The sequence below is a fragment of the Triticum dicoccoides genome, chromosome 5B, assembly GCF_002162155.2.
Source record: "Triticum dicoccoides isolate Atlit2015 ecotype Zavitan chromosome 5B, WEW_v2.0, whole genome shotgun sequence".
NCBI classification, from domain to species: Eukaryota; Viridiplantae; Streptophyta; class Magnoliopsida; order Poales; family Poaceae; genus Triticum; species Triticum dicoccoides.
In genome coordinates, this window is record NC_041389.1 from 709,956,321 (window position 1) to 709,976,856 (window position 20,536).

General features: G+C 47.0%; 2 protein-coding genes across 2 annotated transcripts; both read right to left on the bottom strand.

Moving 5' to 3' along the window:
* Positions 1 to 9,671: 9,671 nt before the first annotated feature.
* On the bottom strand, positions 9,672 to 10,818 carry LOC119306792 (putative glycine-rich cell wall structural protein 1). Its single transcript, XM_037582917.1, has one exon. It carries the CDS (start codon positions 10,794 to 10,796, stop codon positions 9,915 to 9,917), a length of 882 nt encoding a protein of 293 aa, XP_037438814.1. The 5' UTR covers positions 10,797 to 10,818; the 3' UTR covers positions 9,672 to 9,914.
* Positions 10,819 to 18,288: 7,470 nt separating this feature from the next.
* LOC119312855 (glycine-rich cell wall structural protein 2-like) lies at positions 18,289 to 19,450 on the bottom strand. The gene has a single exon (XM_037588629.1). The coding sequence runs from the start codon at positions 19,419 to 19,421 to the stop codon at positions 18,537 to 18,539; it is 885 nt and encodes a 294-aa protein (XP_037444526.1). The 5' UTR covers positions 19,422 to 19,450; the 3' UTR covers positions 18,289 to 18,536.
* Positions 19,451 to 20,536: the final 1,086 nt, after the last annotated feature.

A 20,536-nucleotide genomic window follows, 5' to 3' on the forward strand; every position in this document is an offset into this window, starting at 1 on the left:
TGAAATGTATTGCCCGTTGCTCTCCATCGGACTTCTGGATGAGTCGACTAGAGCATGAGTTCAATATAGAAATATTCATGAAAAAAATGACCAAGTGTAGTGAAGATACCTAGACGTGGATATGAGGGATCAGATAGACATAGGCTACATGAGAGAACAGGTTGATTCTTCTTGCTTTATTAATTATTGCGTAACACATAACACTATTATATAACGGACGCATATTTTGAACTCAAACATATATTTACTCGTTTACTAACTTCTTACTCCCTCGGATTTTGAACTAAGGTAGTTCAAAGCTGCGACACTTATTTTGTATCGGAGGGAGTAATACCGTAGTATTGGACTCTTTTTAATCCAACCTCCTCCTATTTCTATTATAGCTCCATGTTGCTGACTTGCATTGTGCCTGTCCAATGTCCAACACCAGTAATGTGATATATTTATTTTACAGAAATTATGTTACTCCCTTCATTTCTAAATATAAGTCTTTTTAGAGATTTCAATACGGACTACATTTGAATGCATATAGACGTAGTTTACAGTGTAGATTCACTCAATTTACTCTGTATGTAGTCTGCATTGAAATCTTTAAAAGGACTTATATTTAAAAACGGGGGAAGTATATTCATACTGCTTTATGATATTGCAGGTCCGTTGGAATGAGTACATGATTTACACACTATACTTGTTATTAGGCATTCTCCTTGTATTTCTATATTTGTGGCATGATGGATATATTAACGGAATTTTATCTTGTTGCGGGCCCGAAAAGGCGAGGAAAAGGAAGTGTGGACAAGTTAGATAGCGACTACTATTCCTTCATTCCCAAGCAACTGAATCCCAAATTTGAGGATAAGTATACGTGCTAGCTATTCTATGTTGCTAGCTTCTTGCCTCTGTCGTCCTCTGTTCTGGTCTGTCCTGTCCTGTCTTCAAGTGGTCTAGTTTGGATTTTCATACATCCTTGCTTGTCTTTCTGCCGTTACATAAAGGGTCTTTATTACGGTCCTGACCGAGAGAGGACACAACTCATGAAGAAGCTGAAGAAACGCGCACTGAGTGAAAGAGATGAAAGGAGCAGTGTGTGGGATTCAGGGAGACAATTATTTCCTGGCTGCCGTGAAAGACAAGGATAGGATGAAACAAGAGCAAGCTAAAAAGTATGGTAGAATGATATTGACTGGGGGTTGGGGCGCCACCTTGTGGCGCCTCCTAAGAGAAAGTTCGGCAGTGCCTGGTAGACAGCCGCACCTATCACTTGTTTTTTGTGGTGTGGGCAGCACATTACTGACAACTGCTGCTGAACTGATGAAAGCACCTAAATTACTTAGCTTCGGTACATGCACATACACCCTTTTCACTTCTCTTAGCACATGCCAATGGATAGAAATAAAATAAAATTGACAGTGCATGTACAAAACTGATCATGTACACTTGACTTCTTATGAAAGGAGATCAAATAGCACATCAAAAGCAGATTCCCGAATGACCTTTTCCACTCCACACAGATCAAAAAGCTCGATCAGCACGGAGGACGGTGTCGTCATGCCGGCAACACCATTAGTTGCGTGGCGCTGGTTGGACGTCAGCGAGGATGGTGGCGTTGGTCCCGCCGAGCTAAACAGAGGAGGATGCTTTCAATTTGTGTGATCAGAACAAAATGTTAAGTGAAGTTAGATGGAAAAGCAGAGTTAAACAGAAGAAGGTGCACTACGTGAGATGTTAAAGTAAATAATGAAAGTTGAAAGTAAAGCAAACATTAATAGAATTTAGGTTGTAGATCACAGGATTATCATATAATATGATGCAGTGGATGAAAAGCAAATCTTATTCAGTTAGAAAACAATCATACACTCAATGACAAGCATTGAAAGTAAATTGTCAAGTGCAGTTTGGTAGTGCCTGATGAAACATTCACATGGTATTTTATAATTGCTTGACGGATCAGAGTAGTCTCTGTTGTCAGCACTGGAAATTATACATGAAGAAAAAATACATAAAGGACATATATTAAATTTGGCCTTAATGTTGTAGAGTTCGTGGTGGGTACAGAAATATGAGTACTAAATCTAATTTTCCAAGTAGTCAGCACTGGAGTAGGAACTTCCTTGATATATTTCACATTTTAAGGATTCCAAAGTTCATGAATCTACTGTTGGGAGTTGCTTAAGGACTAAAACCCAGCATAGCTGAAGAAATGTGGTCTTGTGGTAAGAGAAATTAGTCAACACCGCAATGGATGAATTTAACTGTAATATGCAAGACGAAGATACAGTGCTAATGATCATTATGGAAATGGAACTTGGGCCATGTAATGAGGAAGTTGGAGGATGACTACAGTGCAGTGGATGAAAATGAAATGCTCAGAGTTGGAGGTTTCTTGGTCATTATGGAAACAAATTCTTAAATGAAGGTAGTTCCTTTTGATTCAATTTTGTAGAAGCATGGAATGTAGCATGGTTTTGCAGCAGATAATCATGCCTGAACAGTCGCAGTATAGATTCTGTGGTCAGAATAAAAATGCTAAGTGAAGGTAGATAGAAAAGCAGAGCTAAAGAGAATAAGAGTGCAGCAAGTGAGATGTTGAATGTAAGTAATGGAACTTGGGCCATGTGCCTGTTCAGATATGTCAACACAAGATTCTATAGCTAGCGAACACAAAATCCAATCTAAGAGTACTTATTATAATATAAACTAACAATCTAATACATGACCTATGGTAGATTGTAAGAGAGGGGATATATATGTACAATTGTACATACGAATTACGTAATAGCAGCGACCATAGAGGTATGTTATGAGGAAGCCTAACCAGCAAAGAAAACTGTCAGTTTCACACATTCTAATTTGTATTCTGAAATTAAGACTTTGCTCGGAAAGAACCGAAGGGAGAAAATGGATTGAGTATTACTCATAATCACCCAATCTTGCATATCTAATCTCAGTGAAGAAATAATGTCATCCTCGCGAGGTTGCCTCCTTGTCATATTCTCCAACAAAAAATAGATATCTACAAGGAATCAAGAATCATCAAAATAGAAGCAGGCCTAACTTGTAACAAATGGATTTCAGTTTCGTAAACAACCAGTAGCAGCTGCGGCAGAAGGTTCCCGGAGTCAAGCAAGCCTAACTTGTACTATCTGGTGTATACGCGAGCAGCAGCCCTTTTTTGCACCGTAATGGATTTTCCACTGACATCAGGCCCGGTAATGAAGCAGGGACCACCTTCAGAGACCAACACCCAGCATCCAATCGAGACACCCCAGACGCACACGCTTTCCAACTGGCCACGCGCCACACCAGGATCTGCTTCGACGAACGAGATTGGCCAGCGAGCAGCCCCGAACAGTATGCCTCGATGACGTGTCTATCGCCAGCGTCCGCCCCTTCCGCGTAGCTTAATGTGTTTGATGGCTTTTCTTCCAGAACAGGAACGCGCTTTCAAATCTACGCAGCTGGGGAAAGGCAAGAAGAGGAGGGGCCACATTTCTGTGCATTTACCCAGTGTAAATACATATCGATTTTGATGATGTAGCAGTTCAGTTTGTTCACGCCTTCCCTGTGTAATGGACATGAAAATAGGCATGTACGGATGTAACTGGAGATGGTAATCAACTGTAGCACAGGAAGCGATCTAGTTCTTTTTTGTTGATGTTGATTTCTTCTTGTAAGTGTTAAACATCATTATGTGGTACAGGAGATATGGTTCGGTGCGGGACGGTGCATCATGGAGATAAGTCTAGGAAGTAGTTTGCATAGAGATCTTCTTGTAACTATCTTCTCTTTATCTTCTTTTTCTTGTTTCCCAAGATGTACCGAAGATCTCTCTTATCTCTTCTCTCCTGAGATCGCATGTAATCTTCTCCTCCGCTATATATAAACACACGTCGCCCCTCGTCAAGGGCAAGACGTTTTCCGCTCGCACATGGTAATCAGAGCCCCTCTTCTTCATCTCATCTAGCTACCAGAACCACCTGTGTCGAAGCCTCACCATGTCTTCCTCCTCCGGCGCTTCCTTCCATCCTAGCCTCAATGGCCAGATCATCGAGAAGCTATCCCGCACGAACTACGTGCTATGGCGCACGCAGATCATACCGCAGCTGCGTGGCGTCGGGGTCTTCGGCTACGTCGACGGCACCCATCCGGAGCCGGCGCACCTCCTCGTCACCACCAAGGAAGGCAAGGAGACATCAACGCCCAACCCTCTCCACCCTATCTGGGTCCGAGAGGACCAGCAGGTCCTCGGCTACCTGCTGAGCAACCTCACCAAGGAGGTGCTCCTCACGGTGACCACGGTCACCAGCGCGGGCGCGCTCTGGACGACGCTCGCTGGCATGTACGCGTCGCAATCGGTGAGTCGAATCAACAACATCCGTACCTCTCTCATCAATGCGCAGAAGGGCCACCTCTCCGCCGCCACCTACTTCGCCACCATGCGCGGCTATGCCGATGAGCTGGCTGCGGCAGGCAAGGCCATCCTCGACGACGAGCTCATCTCCTACATCATCCACGGGCTCGACGCCGACTATCAGCCGCTGGTCTCTGCCCTGGATGCTCGCGTCACGCCCGTCACCATCGACGAGCTCTTCGCCATGCTGTCAAACTTTGACCAGCGGATGGCACACTTCCACGGCAACGGCGGTGGCGGCTTCAAGTCCTCCGCGAACTCGGCGTCTCATGGTCGTGGTGGCTTCTCTCGCCGCGGTGGTGGCGGCCGTGGCAGGGGGAGGTCCGGCAGCGGTAACGGCGGCGTCTCCAACACCCGCAACGGCGGGCGCAACTCCAACAAAACTCGCCGCGGTGGTGGCAACCCTCGTGCACGTCCCGACGCTCCGCGGTGCCAGATATGTGGCAAGGTGGGGCACACAACAAAAGATTGCTGGTACCGCTATGAAGAGGATGATGACTCCTCTCAAGATGATGACAAGGTGGCAGCGGCCGCAAATGGCTCCTACGGAGTAGACATCAACTGGTATGTCGACAGTGGCGCCACCAACCACATCACCAATGAGCTCGAGAAGGTGACCATGAAGGAGAAGTACCGTGGCAAGGACCAAATCCACACAGCTAGTGGTGAAGGTATGGAGATCCGTCACATTGGTCATTCAAGTTTTAGTACCCCTTCTCGTAGAATTCATCTTAGGAAAATTTTGCATGTTCCTAATGCCGACAAAAGTCTTCTTTCTGTCCACAAAATCGCTCTTGACAATCATGTCTTCCTTGAATTTCACCCCTTTTTCTTTTTGATCAAGGATCAGGCGACGAAGAAAATTCTCTATCGAGGTAGATGCGTTCATGGGCTCTACCCGTTGATTCCGGAGCTTAGGAGACTAAATAAACAAGCTTGTGGTGCTATCAAGCTCTCATCCACACGATGGCATGATCGTTTAGGACATGCTTCTTTTTCCTTAGTTGAAAAATTACTTAGAAAGAATAAGCTTCCGTTTGTTGGTGAGTGCAATATTGAAACTATTTGTGATTCCTGTCAACGTGCTAAGAGTCATCAGCTACCCTATCCTATATCAACTAGTGTGTCTACCAAACCACTGCAATTAAATTTTTCAGATGTTTTGGGGTCCTGCCCCCAACTCAGTTGGTAGACATACGTATTATGTGAGCTTTATTGATGACTACAGTAAATTTTCTTGGATTTATCTACTTAAGAAAATATCCGATGTCTTTCAAGTCTTTAAAAATTCCCAAGCACTCGTTGAACGCAAGTTTGACAGCAAGATACTTGCTGTCCAATCAGACTGGGGGGAGAGTATGAGAAATTAAACTCTTTCTTTCAAACTCTTGGCATCTCCCATCTTGTGTCATGCCCTCACGCTCACCAACAAAACGGCTCAGCTGAACGCAAGCACAGGCACATCGTTGAGGTTGGCTTAGCTCTCTTAGCTGGCGCCTCCATGCCTCTTAAATTCTAGGATGAAGCTTTTCTCACTGCCGTTCATATCATCAACATGCTTCCCAGTCGTGTCATTAATAATGAAACTCCAGTAGAACGACTCCTTCACACCAAACCCGATTACACATCTCTTCGTGTTTTTGGGTGTGCATGTTGGCCCGATCTTCGTCCATATAATCAACGCAGACTCATGTTTCGCTCAAAACAATGTGTGTTTCTTGGATACAGTGTTCAACACAAAGGTGTAAAATGCCGTGATGTGTCTACGGGACGAGTCTATATTTCCCGTGTTGTTGTTTTTGACGAAACAAAATTCCCGTTTGCTGACCTTCATCCCAACGCAGGTGCCCTGCTTCGAAAAGAAATTCTCCTCTTGCCATCTCATCTCACTGGCCTTGATCATGGGGGAAATACTTGTGATGATTCAATGCTGACTAACCCTCCTAATGGTACAGACGAGTCTTCTGATGATGTTGCAGGAAAAATCAGCGACGAAAACAGCGACGAACTCGGTTTCCAGGCGCCATATTTGCTGTGTCGCAGACCAGGGAGCAAATCCCCTTCGGGATCAGCGCCAGATCAGGCGCCCAGGCGATCCACACCGGGATTAGCGCCCGCAGACGCGTCAGCCCCGACCGCAGCAGAAGCTGCTGCGCGTGCGGGCTCCCATGGCTCCGCGCCTGCCACGCGCCAGCTTGCGGTTGGCGGAAGCCCCGCCTCGTCTCCGCGCCAATCGCCAGATGCCATGTGGCGGCGCCCTGATGGCCCAGGCAGGGCGCGGTTTGGCGACCAACCGCGGTGCTACACGAGGCGGGCCCAGGCGCAGCCGACCGGCGCGGACTACAGCGTCCAGGTGCGGCCGACCGGCGCGGAATCCCGTGCTGATTCGCCTGGCCAGGAGGACGCGGGATCCGGTGCAGATCTGCGGGGCCCCTCGCAATCATTGGCTCGTGATGAGCCGACCGGTGCGCCGGGATCTTCTACGGCTGCTGCGACGTCTCCATCAACTACTGAAGCCACAGAAGATCCGGTGCAGCTGGAGGGCGAATCTGTCTCAGGATCGCCCGTGGCAGGAACTCCTGTGCGCGATTCTGGATCCTCTGCGCCAGCTGACTCTGCAGCACAATCTCAGCGGCTCACACGGCTACAAAAAGGTGTAACTAAACCTCTCAATTATAAACATATGAGCAAATATGGTCTCGTCTGTTCTACAGATGCACAAGTTGAACCCAGAACTTTGGACGAGGCCTTTGGAGATGAAAAGTGGAGAAAAGCAATGATGGAAGAATTTATGGCACTGAAAAAGAATAAAACATGGCATCTAGTTCCCCCACGGCAAGGTAAAAATCTCATAGACTGCAAGTGGGTGTTCAGAGTTAAGAGAAAATCTGATGGAACTTTTGACAGATACAAGGCAAGGCTTGTTGCCAAAGGTTTTAAGCAGAGATATGGGATTGATTATGAGGATACATTCAGTCCAGTTGTAAAAGCTGCTACCATTCGTCTTGTTCTGTCTATTGCTGTCTCTAGGGGATGGAGTCTCGGGTAGCTAGATGTACAGAATGCGTTCCTTCATGGTGTTCTAGAAGAAGAGGTCTACATGAAACAGCCTCCTGGGTTTGAGAGTAAGTCTAATCCATCATTTGTGTGCAAACTTGATAAAGCACTCTATGGCTTGAAGCAAGCACCAAGAGCGTGGTACACACGTCTCAGTCACAAGATGCAATCACTTGGTTTTGTTCCTTCCAAGTCAGACACCTCACTGTTTATTTACAATAAGCTCAACACATGCATATTTGTTCTCATCTATGTTGATGATATTATTGTTACAAGCTCATCTAGTGAGGCCATTGCATCATTGTTGAAGGATCTGAGTGCACAATTTGCTCTCAAGGATCTTGGAGATTTGCATTTTTTCCTTGGGATTGAAGTGAAGAAACACAAGGATGGACTTCATCTCTCTCAAGAGAAATATGCAACTGATGTGGTAAGAAAGGCAGGTCTGCAAGGTTGTAAACCATCCTTCACTCCATTATCCAGCACAGAAAAACTATCTCTTACAGAAGGGCAACTCTTGAATCAAGGGGACAGTACAAAGTACCGGAGCTTAGTAGGTGCACTTCAGTACTTGGCTTTAACAAGGCCTGATATTTCTTTTGCTGTTAACAAGGTATGTCAGTTCTTGCATGCTCCTACTACTGTGCATTGGACTGCTGCAAAATGCATTGTCAGATATGTCAAACATACCTTGAGCATTGGTCTTAGTTTCAGCAAGTCATCTTCAACTCTTGTCAGTGCTTTTTCTGATTCTGACTGGGTAGGCTGTCTGGATGACAGACGCTCTACTGGTGGATTTGCAATATTTTTTGGACCAAATCTGATATCGTGGTGTGCAAGAAAACAGGCTACAGTGTCTAGATCTAGCACAGAGGCAGAGTACAAGGCCTTAGCAAATGCCACAGCTGAAATTATATGGGTTCAGTCAATGTTAAAGGAACTTGGTATACGCAGTTCTCAAGCTCCATGTCTGTGGTGTGACAATCTTGGTGCCACCTACTTGTCTGCAAATCCAGTCTTTCATGCCAGAACAAAGCATATAGAGATAGATTTTCACCTTATCAGAGAAAGAGTTGCACGAAAACAGCTTGATATTCGGTTTATTCATTCCAGAGATCAAGTTGCAGATGGATTTACTAAAGCCCTGCCTATGCGAAGCTTTGAAGAATTTAAGCATAATCTCAACCTCATGAACTTGTGATTAAGGGGGAGTGTTAAACATCATTATGTGGTACAGGAGATATGGTTCGGTGCGGGACGGTGCATCATGGAGATAAGTCTAGGAAGTAGTTTGCATAGAGATCTTCTTGTAACTATCTTCTCTTTATCTTCTCTTTCTTGTTTCCCAAGATGTACCGAAGATCTCTCTTATCTCTTCTCTCCTGAGATCGCATGTAATCTTCTCCTCCGCTATATATAAACACACGTCGCCCCTCGTCAAGGGCAAGACGTTTTCCGCTCGCACAGTAAGCAGTCTTACCTGTGAGTGTCCGAACCGAACATGATCTTGTTCCTCACGTTTTTTTTTCAAAATTAATGGGAAGACATCCTCCTACAATAAAATCAATTATTGGTGATATACTGTTCAATGCCACTTGAGTGCATCATAATTCATAACTTCACTTTTGGAAGTGACAAGCTTTCACATGTTTTTTTTTCTGTCTCTAAACTAACTCTATCATGATCCATGCTCATGTTTCAAGAGAACCTCTGTTTTGCCACCACGCAGGTTACATTTGCTATTGCATTTGGTCGTCTCATGTACCAATCACAAGATGTATCAGGCAAGACCTATCAGTCAGGTAAGAACCAATAGCTTGTGCGCCTAGTCCTCTAATTCTGACTAGGTTCACATTATTACGTACTATGATGGTTTAAATACACCTGAGTATATATTAGGGAATAACATTTTGTACCATGCATCCAATGGTATGAATATGGTGTCTTAATACTACGTTTTATGTTGATGGTTAAGATTGGAATAATTTTGCTAATAGAGATTCAAAAACCAACCCAATTTAACACGAGGGAAAATTTCAAAAAGAAAGCAAAGTCAGAGTTTGCATAGCTCTAGAAAACCACAGACTTGCATACTCTCGTGGGTATGCACACAAGGAACATACTTGAGCATGTAAATTTGGTCAAAACTCAAAAAGGTATTGGAAACAAAACGGCAGAATCAAACGATTTGACTATTGAGATAGAAAAAACTTCAAAGGAGGTACTCCTTCACATAATTATTATTATGACTATTGATTCAAACCCGCCGGAACAGGTGTTGGAGTTAAATGCTAATCCAAGAAATGCTATTTAGCTCCCTCCACCTATGCTCAGGATCGTCCCTTCAGTGCACACCCCATGTCCTTCAATGCGGAATACTAGTAAAATAAAGGAAATTAAAATACATGCCGAGGTCCAAGTTCTATCTTGCTCCACAAAGGGTAATTTAGTGGTATCCTCCACCACCAGATCCGGACCCACTGCCTCCACCATTGCCAGTTCCTCCATTTTGGCTTTCACCATTGCCGCCACCCATGCCACCACCCATTCCTGTGGCATAGCCTTCCCCATAAGAGCCAGTGCTACCGGTCTGAGCGGCGCCAGACCCAGCACCAGATCCAACTCCAAGGCTTGGTCCTTCAGCGACACTTTCAGTTGTGCCACCACCATTGCCGCTTCCTCCTGCATTTGCAAAGCCTCCAGAAGTGTCGTCGCTACCGGCCTGTCCAGCACCAGCTCCAACACCACCTCCATTTCCATTGTTACCGCCCCCACCACCATTACCACTACCACCAGCATCTGAGTAGCTTGTACCATCACCACCGGCAACAGGAGCCGGTGCCTTTGACACACCACTCTCACCATACCCCTTGCCCAGGCCAGACCCGACCCCGGTTCCGCTAGACCCATCTGCACCCCCACCTCCGCCCCCGCCCCCGCCCTTACCATCAGCATTGGCATATCCATTGCCGGGAGGGGCTGATGCAGAGCCACTCACACCACTTCCTATACCAGAACCAGATCCGAAACCAGACCCGGATCCACCCTTTGATCCTCCCCCACCGCCTGCTCCTCCCCCTCCTCCAGACCCCTTGGCGAAGTTCCACTTGTTGCCCCAATGTCCACCGCTTTCACTATATCCCAAGCCTCCACCCGATCCAGACCCTCCACCCCATCCACTCCCGCCATTCGCACCACCTCCCCCGCCACCTCCTCCCCCACCACCCGAAGCACTGGAGGAGCTAGCTAGCATCCTTGCTGCATCGGCGAACCCAATGCTCACAAGGACAACAAAGCCAAGAGCTACAAGCTTGGTGCTAGTAGCCATTGCGAGTGAGCTGTGTGGAGTGAGACGGTCTGAGTTGGGTGCTGAGAGTGGAGAAGGTTGGGTGGGTATATATAGTGCTGGAGGCCGTGCATGAGTGCTTCTGGCAGTGCAGTGAATGGGCTATTGGATTAGAAGTTTCCTATGATCAGAGTGACAGTAGTACCTTTGACTTTGTATATGTCGATCTGGTTCCAGACTAGCCGCTAGCAAGACGTGCAGCATGTAATTGTCAGTAATTTATTGATTGATGAAGATCAACTAGTATGCAAGATATTCCCATCGCCTGACAGACAGATTAGTTATATCTGTTCGATGCCCTACACATGTGAAAGTACACGTAAGCTGATGATCGATGTAGCTAGGCGATGCGGTCACAGTGGACTCGGATCCTTTGACATTGGCATTTCCTATTAGTCTGCTCGCCGAGTTCATCGCAAATCGTGCATCGCCGAAACACCGCGGCGCCCGGCGACTTACCTTACCTAGGGTTTAGTAACCCATTGTCAACAACTTTGACCGAGTCGGGCACTCTAGTCGGTGATAAATGAAAATTACTTGTGTCCAAGTTGATCTAGTGGCAGGCTAGGGATCCGGCTTGCCTGCTCCCTTCCTCCGTGCTTCCACCTCATCCTACGGTTGTCTTTTTTTCTTTTTTTCTTTCTAATCTAATCATCTCCCCCCCTGATTTTAAGGGGGTGGTGCCAGGCTTTATTTTGCTCCAATTAAATCAAGCCACGTATGCGGGAGCACGAACGGGCATACGCGCGGGAAGCAGGCAAGTATCGTCCGCAGGCTAGGACCGATCAAGCTGGTATTCCGTTCTCCAGCTGCATGCAAGGCTCCGGATCGGTCGGTAGAAACGAGAAGAGTATAGTTAGCTAGCTAGCCATGTTCACTGACGGCCGGGATCCCATCTGAATTTAATTGGTAGTTTGATTAGTATCAACAAAACTCGATCACTTTCCGTAGGTCTGACTTCTGAAATTAGGGCACATGGTCTCCAAAGTCCAAATACACATCTTCGACTGGTCTCGAATGCGACTAAGAGTATCTCTTGCAGATCCGGTAAACCGTGGTACCGTAAAATTCGTTTGCGGGATATTGTAAATCATTTTTGCGATACCGTGGGCTGCACGGCAGAGCAGAACCTGTAAAGCGTACTGCATAATTTAGACATACTCGTTCGCTCCACCATACATCGGCGTAATTTAAACATAGTTCATCACAAACTTGAAACATACAAGATTAAAACCTAAAATCTAACTAGTCATCCTTCTTGACATGGAAATGAAACTCCATCGTGGAGTTGGAGAGGGCGAACGCAAAGTCGTACTCTTCCTTGGCCACCTCTAGCCGCACGGCTGCCCCTTCTTCTCCGGCGGCGACCGCCTCCTTCGCCTTGAAGAACGCGAGCTTTGCCTCCCGGGGGTGCTTGGTTGTCGGCCAGAGGATCTCGTGGAACGGTCGAAGTACTGCCATGCCCGTCGGCCACCGCCGCAGGAGAGGGTGCCGTGCTTCCACACCTGCGCGCGGCGCCATTCCTCTGTCGGCGGGCAGATGGCGGAGCTCCCGGCCTCGTCGTCATGGCGGGCCCACTTGTGCGGCAGCGAGCTACCGCGGCCCTCTCGGCCACCCCACTCGCGTCCAGCGCTCGACATCAGGGTGGGCCTTTTGTGGTTGTGCACACGGCCGGCAAAGTGCAACCGGAGGGAGATGGATTTGTCGCCGTAGAGTACGAGTTTGCGGCGGAGGAGGAAAGGGGCCGCCCGTAAAAAGTACTGGGCGGGCCTTTTTGACGGTATCTGCTCGGTCCAATTTTTCCCTGTATACTGTAAATTTGGCAGAATTTTACGGGCCGGCGAGCTTATGCGGGATCTGCTAGAGGTGCTCTAACATATCCCCTCTGTCCAAATATACTGGCACTATTTTTTTCGGGTGGCACTAATATTTTTTTGATGTTATCTTTGACCATAGATTAAAGCAACAATATGATGTTATGTTACAAAAAGTATACCATTAAATTCGTATATGAGAAAGGAGTTTCTAATGATAGAATTACATTATTAATCTTACCAATGGTCAAAGACAACTTTGAAAAATGTATTAGACCCTATATATTTGGATGGAGGGGTATATCAGTGTTAGGCATGTGGTGGGGACTAGGGTGTTGGTGTCAGTGTTGATATCCTGGGTGGCCACGCCGAATGCGATTATTGTTAAGTCCATGTATGATTTCCTTATTCTCCTTTCCGGCCATGAAATTATGGAATTGATTTTTTTTCTGAGAGTACGTAAATTGCGTATCATATTTTTATAGAAGACAGCAAACAATTTACAAGAAATACCGTAAGCAAAACAAATTAGGCTACCAGTTAGCAATCACACACCTACCCTCAATTACATGCTACTCTCTCGTAAATAACGTTTGAAAACACCTAGCTCCAGCCTTTCTCCAAGTGCGTACCTCATCAAGAATTAGATAATCGCTTTTCTTTCTTTCCACAAGCGAAAAGCAATGAGAATGACTAGAGAATAAAAGCTCTTTAGTCTTCTGCAATCCTTTTGCGCGATCTTAGGGCATCTCCAGCCGTTGGCCTCCCCAGGACGCATACAAATCGCCCCCTGAGGACGAGCCGGCGATACACTCGGCGCTGGGGGCGGTTTTGCGCCCAGTCATCGCCCCCATCTCGCCCACAGGCGCCGAAATTGGCCCACTTTGCAGCCCAATTTCGGCGAATAAACGGCCCATATGGGCGAGAGTAGGCCCATATTCGGCGTGGTTTCGCCGTGTCTCGGCGTTCAATTATCAACACAATTATTCCTTATCACATATTTCATCACAGGAAAATCAAATACTTCAACAAAATACTACAACAAGAAATAGTTCAATACAAATTATATAGTTCAACAAATAAAAACTCGTATTTCATCACGCGGCGTCCCCCTTGAGCCTCCATAGGTGCTCAATCAGATCTTTCTGCAGTTGATGATGCACCTGTGGGTCTCGGATCTCCTGACGCATACTGAGATAGGCAGTCCAAGTTGCCGGTAGCTGGTGATCAACTTCGGCTAGAGGACCCTGCCTGTAGTATGGTTCAGTGTCAAACACTGGGTCTTCTTGCTCGCTCTCGATGATCATGTTGTGCAAGATGACACAGCAAGTCATGATCTCCCACATTTGATCTTTCGACCAGGTCTGAGCGGGGTACCAAACAACAGCGAATCGAGATTGGAGCACACCAAATGCCCGCTCGACATCCTTCCTGCAAGCCTCCTGAAGCTTCGCAAACCAGGCATTCTTGCCTCCTGCCACAGGGTTTGAGATCGTCTTCACAAATGTCGACCATCTCGGATAGATGCCGTCAGCTAGATAGTACCCCTTGTTGTATTGGTGCCCATTGATCTCGAAGTTCACCGGAGGAGAATGGCCCTCAACGAGCTTGGCAAAAACAGGAGAGCACTGCAACACGTTGATGTCATTGTGAGTTCCTGGCATACCAAAGAATGAGTGCCAAATCCAGAGGTCCTGTGTGGCTACCGCCTCAAGCACCACACTGCAGCCGCCTTTGGCGCATTTGTACATCCCCTGCCAACCAAATGGGCAGTTCTTCCATTGCCAATGCATGCAGTCGATGCTTCCAAGCATCCCAGGAAATCCTCTTGTTGCATTCTGGGCTAGGATCCGAGCAGTGTCTTCCGCATTGGGTGTTCTCAAGTATTGTGGCCCAAACACTGCCACCACTGCCCGACAGAACTTGTAGAAACACTCTATGCTGGTGGACTCGGCCATGCGCCCATAGTCGTTGAGTGAATCACTGGGAGCTCCATATGCAAGCATCCTCATCGCTGTCGTGCACTTCTGGATGGAGGTGAATCCAAGAGCGCTAGTGCAATCCATCTTGCACTTGAAGCAGTTGTCGAACTCCCGGATGGAATTCACAATCCTGAGGAAGAGCTTTTGGCTCATCCGATAACGGCGCCAAAATGTTCTCTCGCCATGAAGTGGAGCATCGATGAAGTAGTCGGAGTAGAGCATGCAGTAGCCTTGCAGACGATGTCGGTTCTTTGCTTTCACCCGCCCCGGCGCCGAGCCACCTCGACGCGGCTTTTCATTGCTCGCCAGCAGCTGGGCGAGGGCGGCGAGCACCATCAGATGCTCTTCTTCCTGGACGTCGGCCGTGGCTTCCTCCTCCAGCAGCGCGGCGAGCTCTTCCTCCTCATCCGAGTCCATCGCCGAGACAGTCAAAACGCCGAACACCTTGCGCTCGGTGGGCGTGTACCCGCCGTTAAACTGCGCCTCCGCGGCCGGAAACGGTGGCCGGAAACGCCCAGCTGCTGCGGGAGGGGCTGCCGCGGCGAAGCGCTGCTATTTTTCGGCGGGGAATGGCTATCTAGAGGAGTAGGCCGGCGGTCGTCGCCGGGATATAGCTAGTGGTGGCCGAGGGCGCGAGGGGTGCGAGGCGAGTCGGGGAAGATAACCTTGACTTTTCCCCTGTCGGTGTGGGCCAGACGTGCTTTTCCCTAGCGCCGTAGCCCCCAACGGCTCCCCAGCGCGCCGGGTTCGGGATGGGTCCGCCGGCGCTGTTTTCGGCCCAAGCCGGCGAAAATCAGGCTCCTGGGGGCGCGACTGGGCCATTTTTTCGGCGCCGGCGCGAAAAAAACGCTTGGGGAGGCCTTCCTGGGGGCGCGACTGGAGATGCCCTTAGGCACCACACCTCAAGGCTGTCCACTGCGGAAGGGATGGCGACAAATAGCCAGCGAAGCGAAACATGCAAGCCATGCCTGCCGAGCATAGCAAATGCATCTTGGCTCACACTCCAATCCCCTGTGACCAATACTCCCTCCGTCTAGGTGTATAAATCATCTTAGGTTGTGCACCGCTGCATGTCGTGTTTGGTCGGCTTAAGTCATTGAAAGCATGCATGACCCGCATCTTTTATTGGTTGATATGTCACGAAACAAGAAACGAGGTGGGAGTTAATGTACCATGTCTTAAGGCTGGTCATAGTGAGGAGTAACTTAGACTAGTAACATGCATATGTTATTAGTCTATGTTACTACCTTCATGTGGGTAGTAACATATGGATGGTAACATGCAAGCCTTCATTAATTGAGATATAGACTCATTTTGCCTCGGGGTGTGTTATGTTACAGTAACATATTATGTTACCACAAGCATCTCTTTCCTCATTAACTCCATGCCACATAAGCAATTGTTTCTTGAGATGTGTTATGTTACTACCTAAGTTACTCCCACTATAGCTAGCCTAAGTGTTTTGGGATTCTTTAGTTTTTGTAAGACCTCTCCCAATGCATTAAAATGCTTAGAAACTAATGTCCCTAATGCATGGGTACTTAGGTTTTGTAGCTAAGCCTCCTCTATTTAATAGTTTATTAATAAAACTCCTTCGTGTATTGGTTGGTAGTCTTTTTGCCTAGGTCCACGTGCTTAGCATTGGTTTTTATTGGGGTCACCACAATACTCTCTCTCCTCTTTAATTGCTTTGCCAATCATTATTCTGCCTATGTAGCACCCTTAGCACTTGTACACCATGAAGCACTGGGAAGAGCCTAAGGTGACTTATACACCTAGACGGAGGGAGTACTAGTTTCAAGCGGCAGGCTATTATGAGCTACTCTCCACAAGAACTGTTGTATTTTTGGCTGCCAAGGTATTTCTCAAATGTTTTTCCACTCAAAGTATCTTGTGCATGCGCTGATGAACAAAGCGCCTGGGCACCATCTTTGTCAGTTTGTCACGACTGCAGAGTTGATACGCTGATTTCACCGAGAACACCCCTTGCAATCGTAATGTCATGCATAGTAATCTTCAAACTCCTCTCTAATGGGCATGGCAAGGATGACATAGGCATCTCTTCCCAGAAGGTTTCCATTTGGTAAATGATGCCTTTTTTTTCTTTTTTGTGGGGAAATGATGGGTTTTCTTCAAAAACAGGAACGTGCTTTTATATCTGGGCAGCTGCGAAAAGGCAAGAAAAGGAGGTGACATTTCCCTATGTTTATGTAGTGTAAATAATGATCGTGCTGCCGTTGCAGCTCAGCTTGTTCACGCCCTCTCTGGTACTGGAGATAGAAGGTGTGAACCTGGAGGTAGTAATCTAATGTAATGTAGGAAGCGATCTAGTTCCTTTTTTTGTTGTTGATTTCTTCTTGTAAGCGCTGATACCTGTGAGATGTGTCTGAACCGAACATAATCTTGCTCCTCGCGTGGTTATTTCCAAAATTAATGGAAAGACATCCTACTACATTAAAATCAATTATTGGTGATATAATGTTCATTGTCACTTGAGTGCATCATAACTTCACTTTTGGCAGTGACAAGCTTTCGCTTCCACATGGTTTTCTGTCTGTCTCTAAACTAACTCTGTATTATGCTCATATTTCAAAGGAACCTTGTTTGCCTCCTTGCAAGATACATTTACTATTGCATTTGGTCATCTCATACCAATCACAAGATGTACTACCTCCGTTCAAAATAATTGAAATTCTAGAGTCCCAAACTTCAATTATTCTGAAACCGAGGGAGTATCAGGCAAGACTGATCACTTGAAATAGGCTTTCGCCCTGCTTTATAGATGAAGCAACGGTCCATACATCCAACAACATAGCTGATCGCGAATCAACCTGTGGTTGAGTTGGTTAGGTGGACAGTGGTATCCCCAATCCACCAGGGTTCAAATCCTGGTGCTCGCATTATTCTTGGATTTATTTCAGGATTTCTGGCGATGTGCTTTCAGTGGGAGGAGACGTTCCCGTCGACGACGAGGCGCCTACGCTGACTTCGTAAATCTCAAGATGATATGCTGGCTCAGTCTCTCGAAGGTGCTCATAGGGGTAGGGTGTGCGTGTGTGCGTTCATAGGGATGAGTGTATGCGTGTGTATATGAGCGCTTGTGTCTGTACTGATGCTCAAAAAAAAAACATAGCTGACCACTCAGACTAATAATATGTAATGACCACTAGCTTGTGTGCCCGGTCCTCTAAATCTGACATTGCACACTATTTTTTCTTCGCGCATGATAATAAATGGGGGCCCGCATTCATCTTGATTGCTTGTTCTTTATGCTCTGTAGACAACATTGTATTTTCTAGACCTAATGTCTCGTGTATCGACACTGCCCAAAATATTGTAGCTCATTTACATGTTAGTGTGTGTCGACACTGCCCAAAACAGTGTATAGAGCACTTGGACCATCAATTTCTACGATATATGAAATAACATTTTGTACGGTAGATCCAGTGGTATTGATATAGTGTTATAAATCTTAGTACTACCTTCTATGTTGACGGTTTAAACTGGAAATACTTTGTTAAATATTGATTCTAAAATGAACCCAGTTTAAAACAGATGGAACATTTCAAATCTAAAGCAAGGGCGGAGTTTGCATAGCTCTAGGAAACTACATTGTTACAGGTATGCACAAGAAACGAACTTGACATGTAAATTGGGTCAAAACTCAAAAAGCCACTGGAAGGCGGAATCAATCAATTTGACTTGAAATAGAGAAAATTACAAAGGAGGTACTCCTTCACATTATTATTAACACGTCTATTGGCACAAGCCCGCTAGAACAGTTGTAGGACTTACATGCTAATCCACGAATGCTATTTAGTCCCCTTAGTGTATGACACATAGTCCTTCGGTTGAAATACTAGTAAAATGATGGAAATTAAAATACATGCCAAGGTCCGGTTCTTGCTTGCTCAATAAAGGGTAGTTTAGTGGTATCCTCCACTACCTGATCCGGACCCACTACCTCCACCACTGCCAGATCCGCCGTTCTGGCTCTCACCAGTGCCGCCACCCATGCCGCCGCCCATTCCCGTGGCGTATCCCTCGCCATAAGAGCCAGTGCTACCGGTCTGGCCGGCGCCAGACCCAGCACCAGATCCAACTCCAACACTTGGACCTTCAACGACACCTCCAGTTGCGCCACCACCATTGCCGCTTCCTCCTCCATTCGCAAAGCCTCCAGAAGTGTCGTCGCTACCGGCCTGTCCAGCGCCAGCGCCGGCACCACCTCCATTTCCGTTGTTACCACCGCCGCCACCATTACCACTACCGCCAGCATCAGAGTAGCTGGTACCATCGCCACCGGCAGCTGGAGCCGGTGCCTTTGAAACGCCACTCTCACCATATCCCTTGCCAAGGCCATCTCCGGCTCCAGTTCCGCTAGATCCGTTTGCACCGCCACCTCCGCCGCCGCCTCCACCCTTACCATCAGCACTAGCATAACCATTGCTGCTAGGGGCCGATGCGGAGCCAGTCGCAGAGCTGCCAGTACCGAAGCCGGATCCGGAACCAGACCCGGATCCACCCATTGATCCTCCGCCACCACCAGCTCCTCCTCCACCACCAAATCCCTTGGCGAAGTTCCACTTCTTACCCCAATCTCCGCCGCTCTCACTATATCCTAAGCCTCCACCTGACCCAGAACCTGAACCATATCCACTCCCACCGGATGCACCGCCTCCCCCGCCACCTCCGCCTCCCCCTCCACCTGAAGCACTGGAGGAACTAGCGAGCATCCTTGCGGCATTGGCGAACCCAATGCTCACAAGGACAAGAAAGCTAAGAGCTGCAAGCTTGGTGCTAGTAGCCATTGTGAGTGAGACTGGGCTGAGTGAGGTGAGTTGGGTGCTGAGAGCAGGGAGGATTGGGTGATTATATAGTGGTGGAGGCCGTGCATGGGTGCGACACCTTAAGGCGATCGGCTCGACCGTTTTTTGGTTATGCATTGAGTGGGTTATTCGATGAGAAGTTTCCTATGATCAGAGTGGCAGTAGTACCTTTGACTTTGTCTATATCGATCTAGATCGATTAGCCGCTAGCAAGACAGCATATAGCAATTGCTATTCACCAAATCTCTCTCTCTCTCTCTCTCTCTCTCTCCCATGCAGTCGATAATTTATTGATGCAGATCAACTAAGTACTAAGAGTACGGAAGAGAAGGCCTAGTTAATTAGCAAGAGATTCCCCTGGCCTGATATAGACAGATTAATTATATCTGCTGGATGCTTTGGACATGTGAAAGAACGTGTAAGTTGATCGTCGGATCCTTTGACATTGGCGTTTCCTCGTAAATTGATATACCACTAGGTTAATCATCTCCGAACCTACTAGGGTTTAACGCCGGTGCCCTCAACTTTGACCGAGTAACGCACCCCACTTCAACTCAGAGATCTTCGGGCTATCTTGTGATAGTAATGGCGACGCAAACAACGAGAGATGCACGTCGATCGGTCAAAATGACAGTGTCCAAGTAGGAGTAACAGATTCGATTCTCCAGCTGCATGCAAGGCCCCGGATCGACCGACAGATACGAGAAGAGTGGCTAGCTTCCCATGTTCACTGACGGAGTATCAGCAATATAGAGGATGCTTGATACGTTTTAATCCCATGACTAAAAGTAGTGGAACTAAAACTTGCTAGCCTCACCCATGCTTGGATATAAATACTAAATAGACTAAAATGAGTTAATGAGCATTTATTATCCTCCAAACCCTCCAATCCCGAACTCGCATGTGTTAAAGGAAAGGAGTTAAATGAGGAGAGAGAGGACTAATCCACATTTTAGTAGGGTTCCCCTGACTAAATTTTTTTAGTCTCAAGACTAGTTCTAGCCTCTCTTTAGTCAGGGGTGATTGAAACTTTAGCCTCTAAAAAAGACTAGTTTTAGTCAGACTAAAAATAGTCTCTTGAATCCAAGCATGGCCAT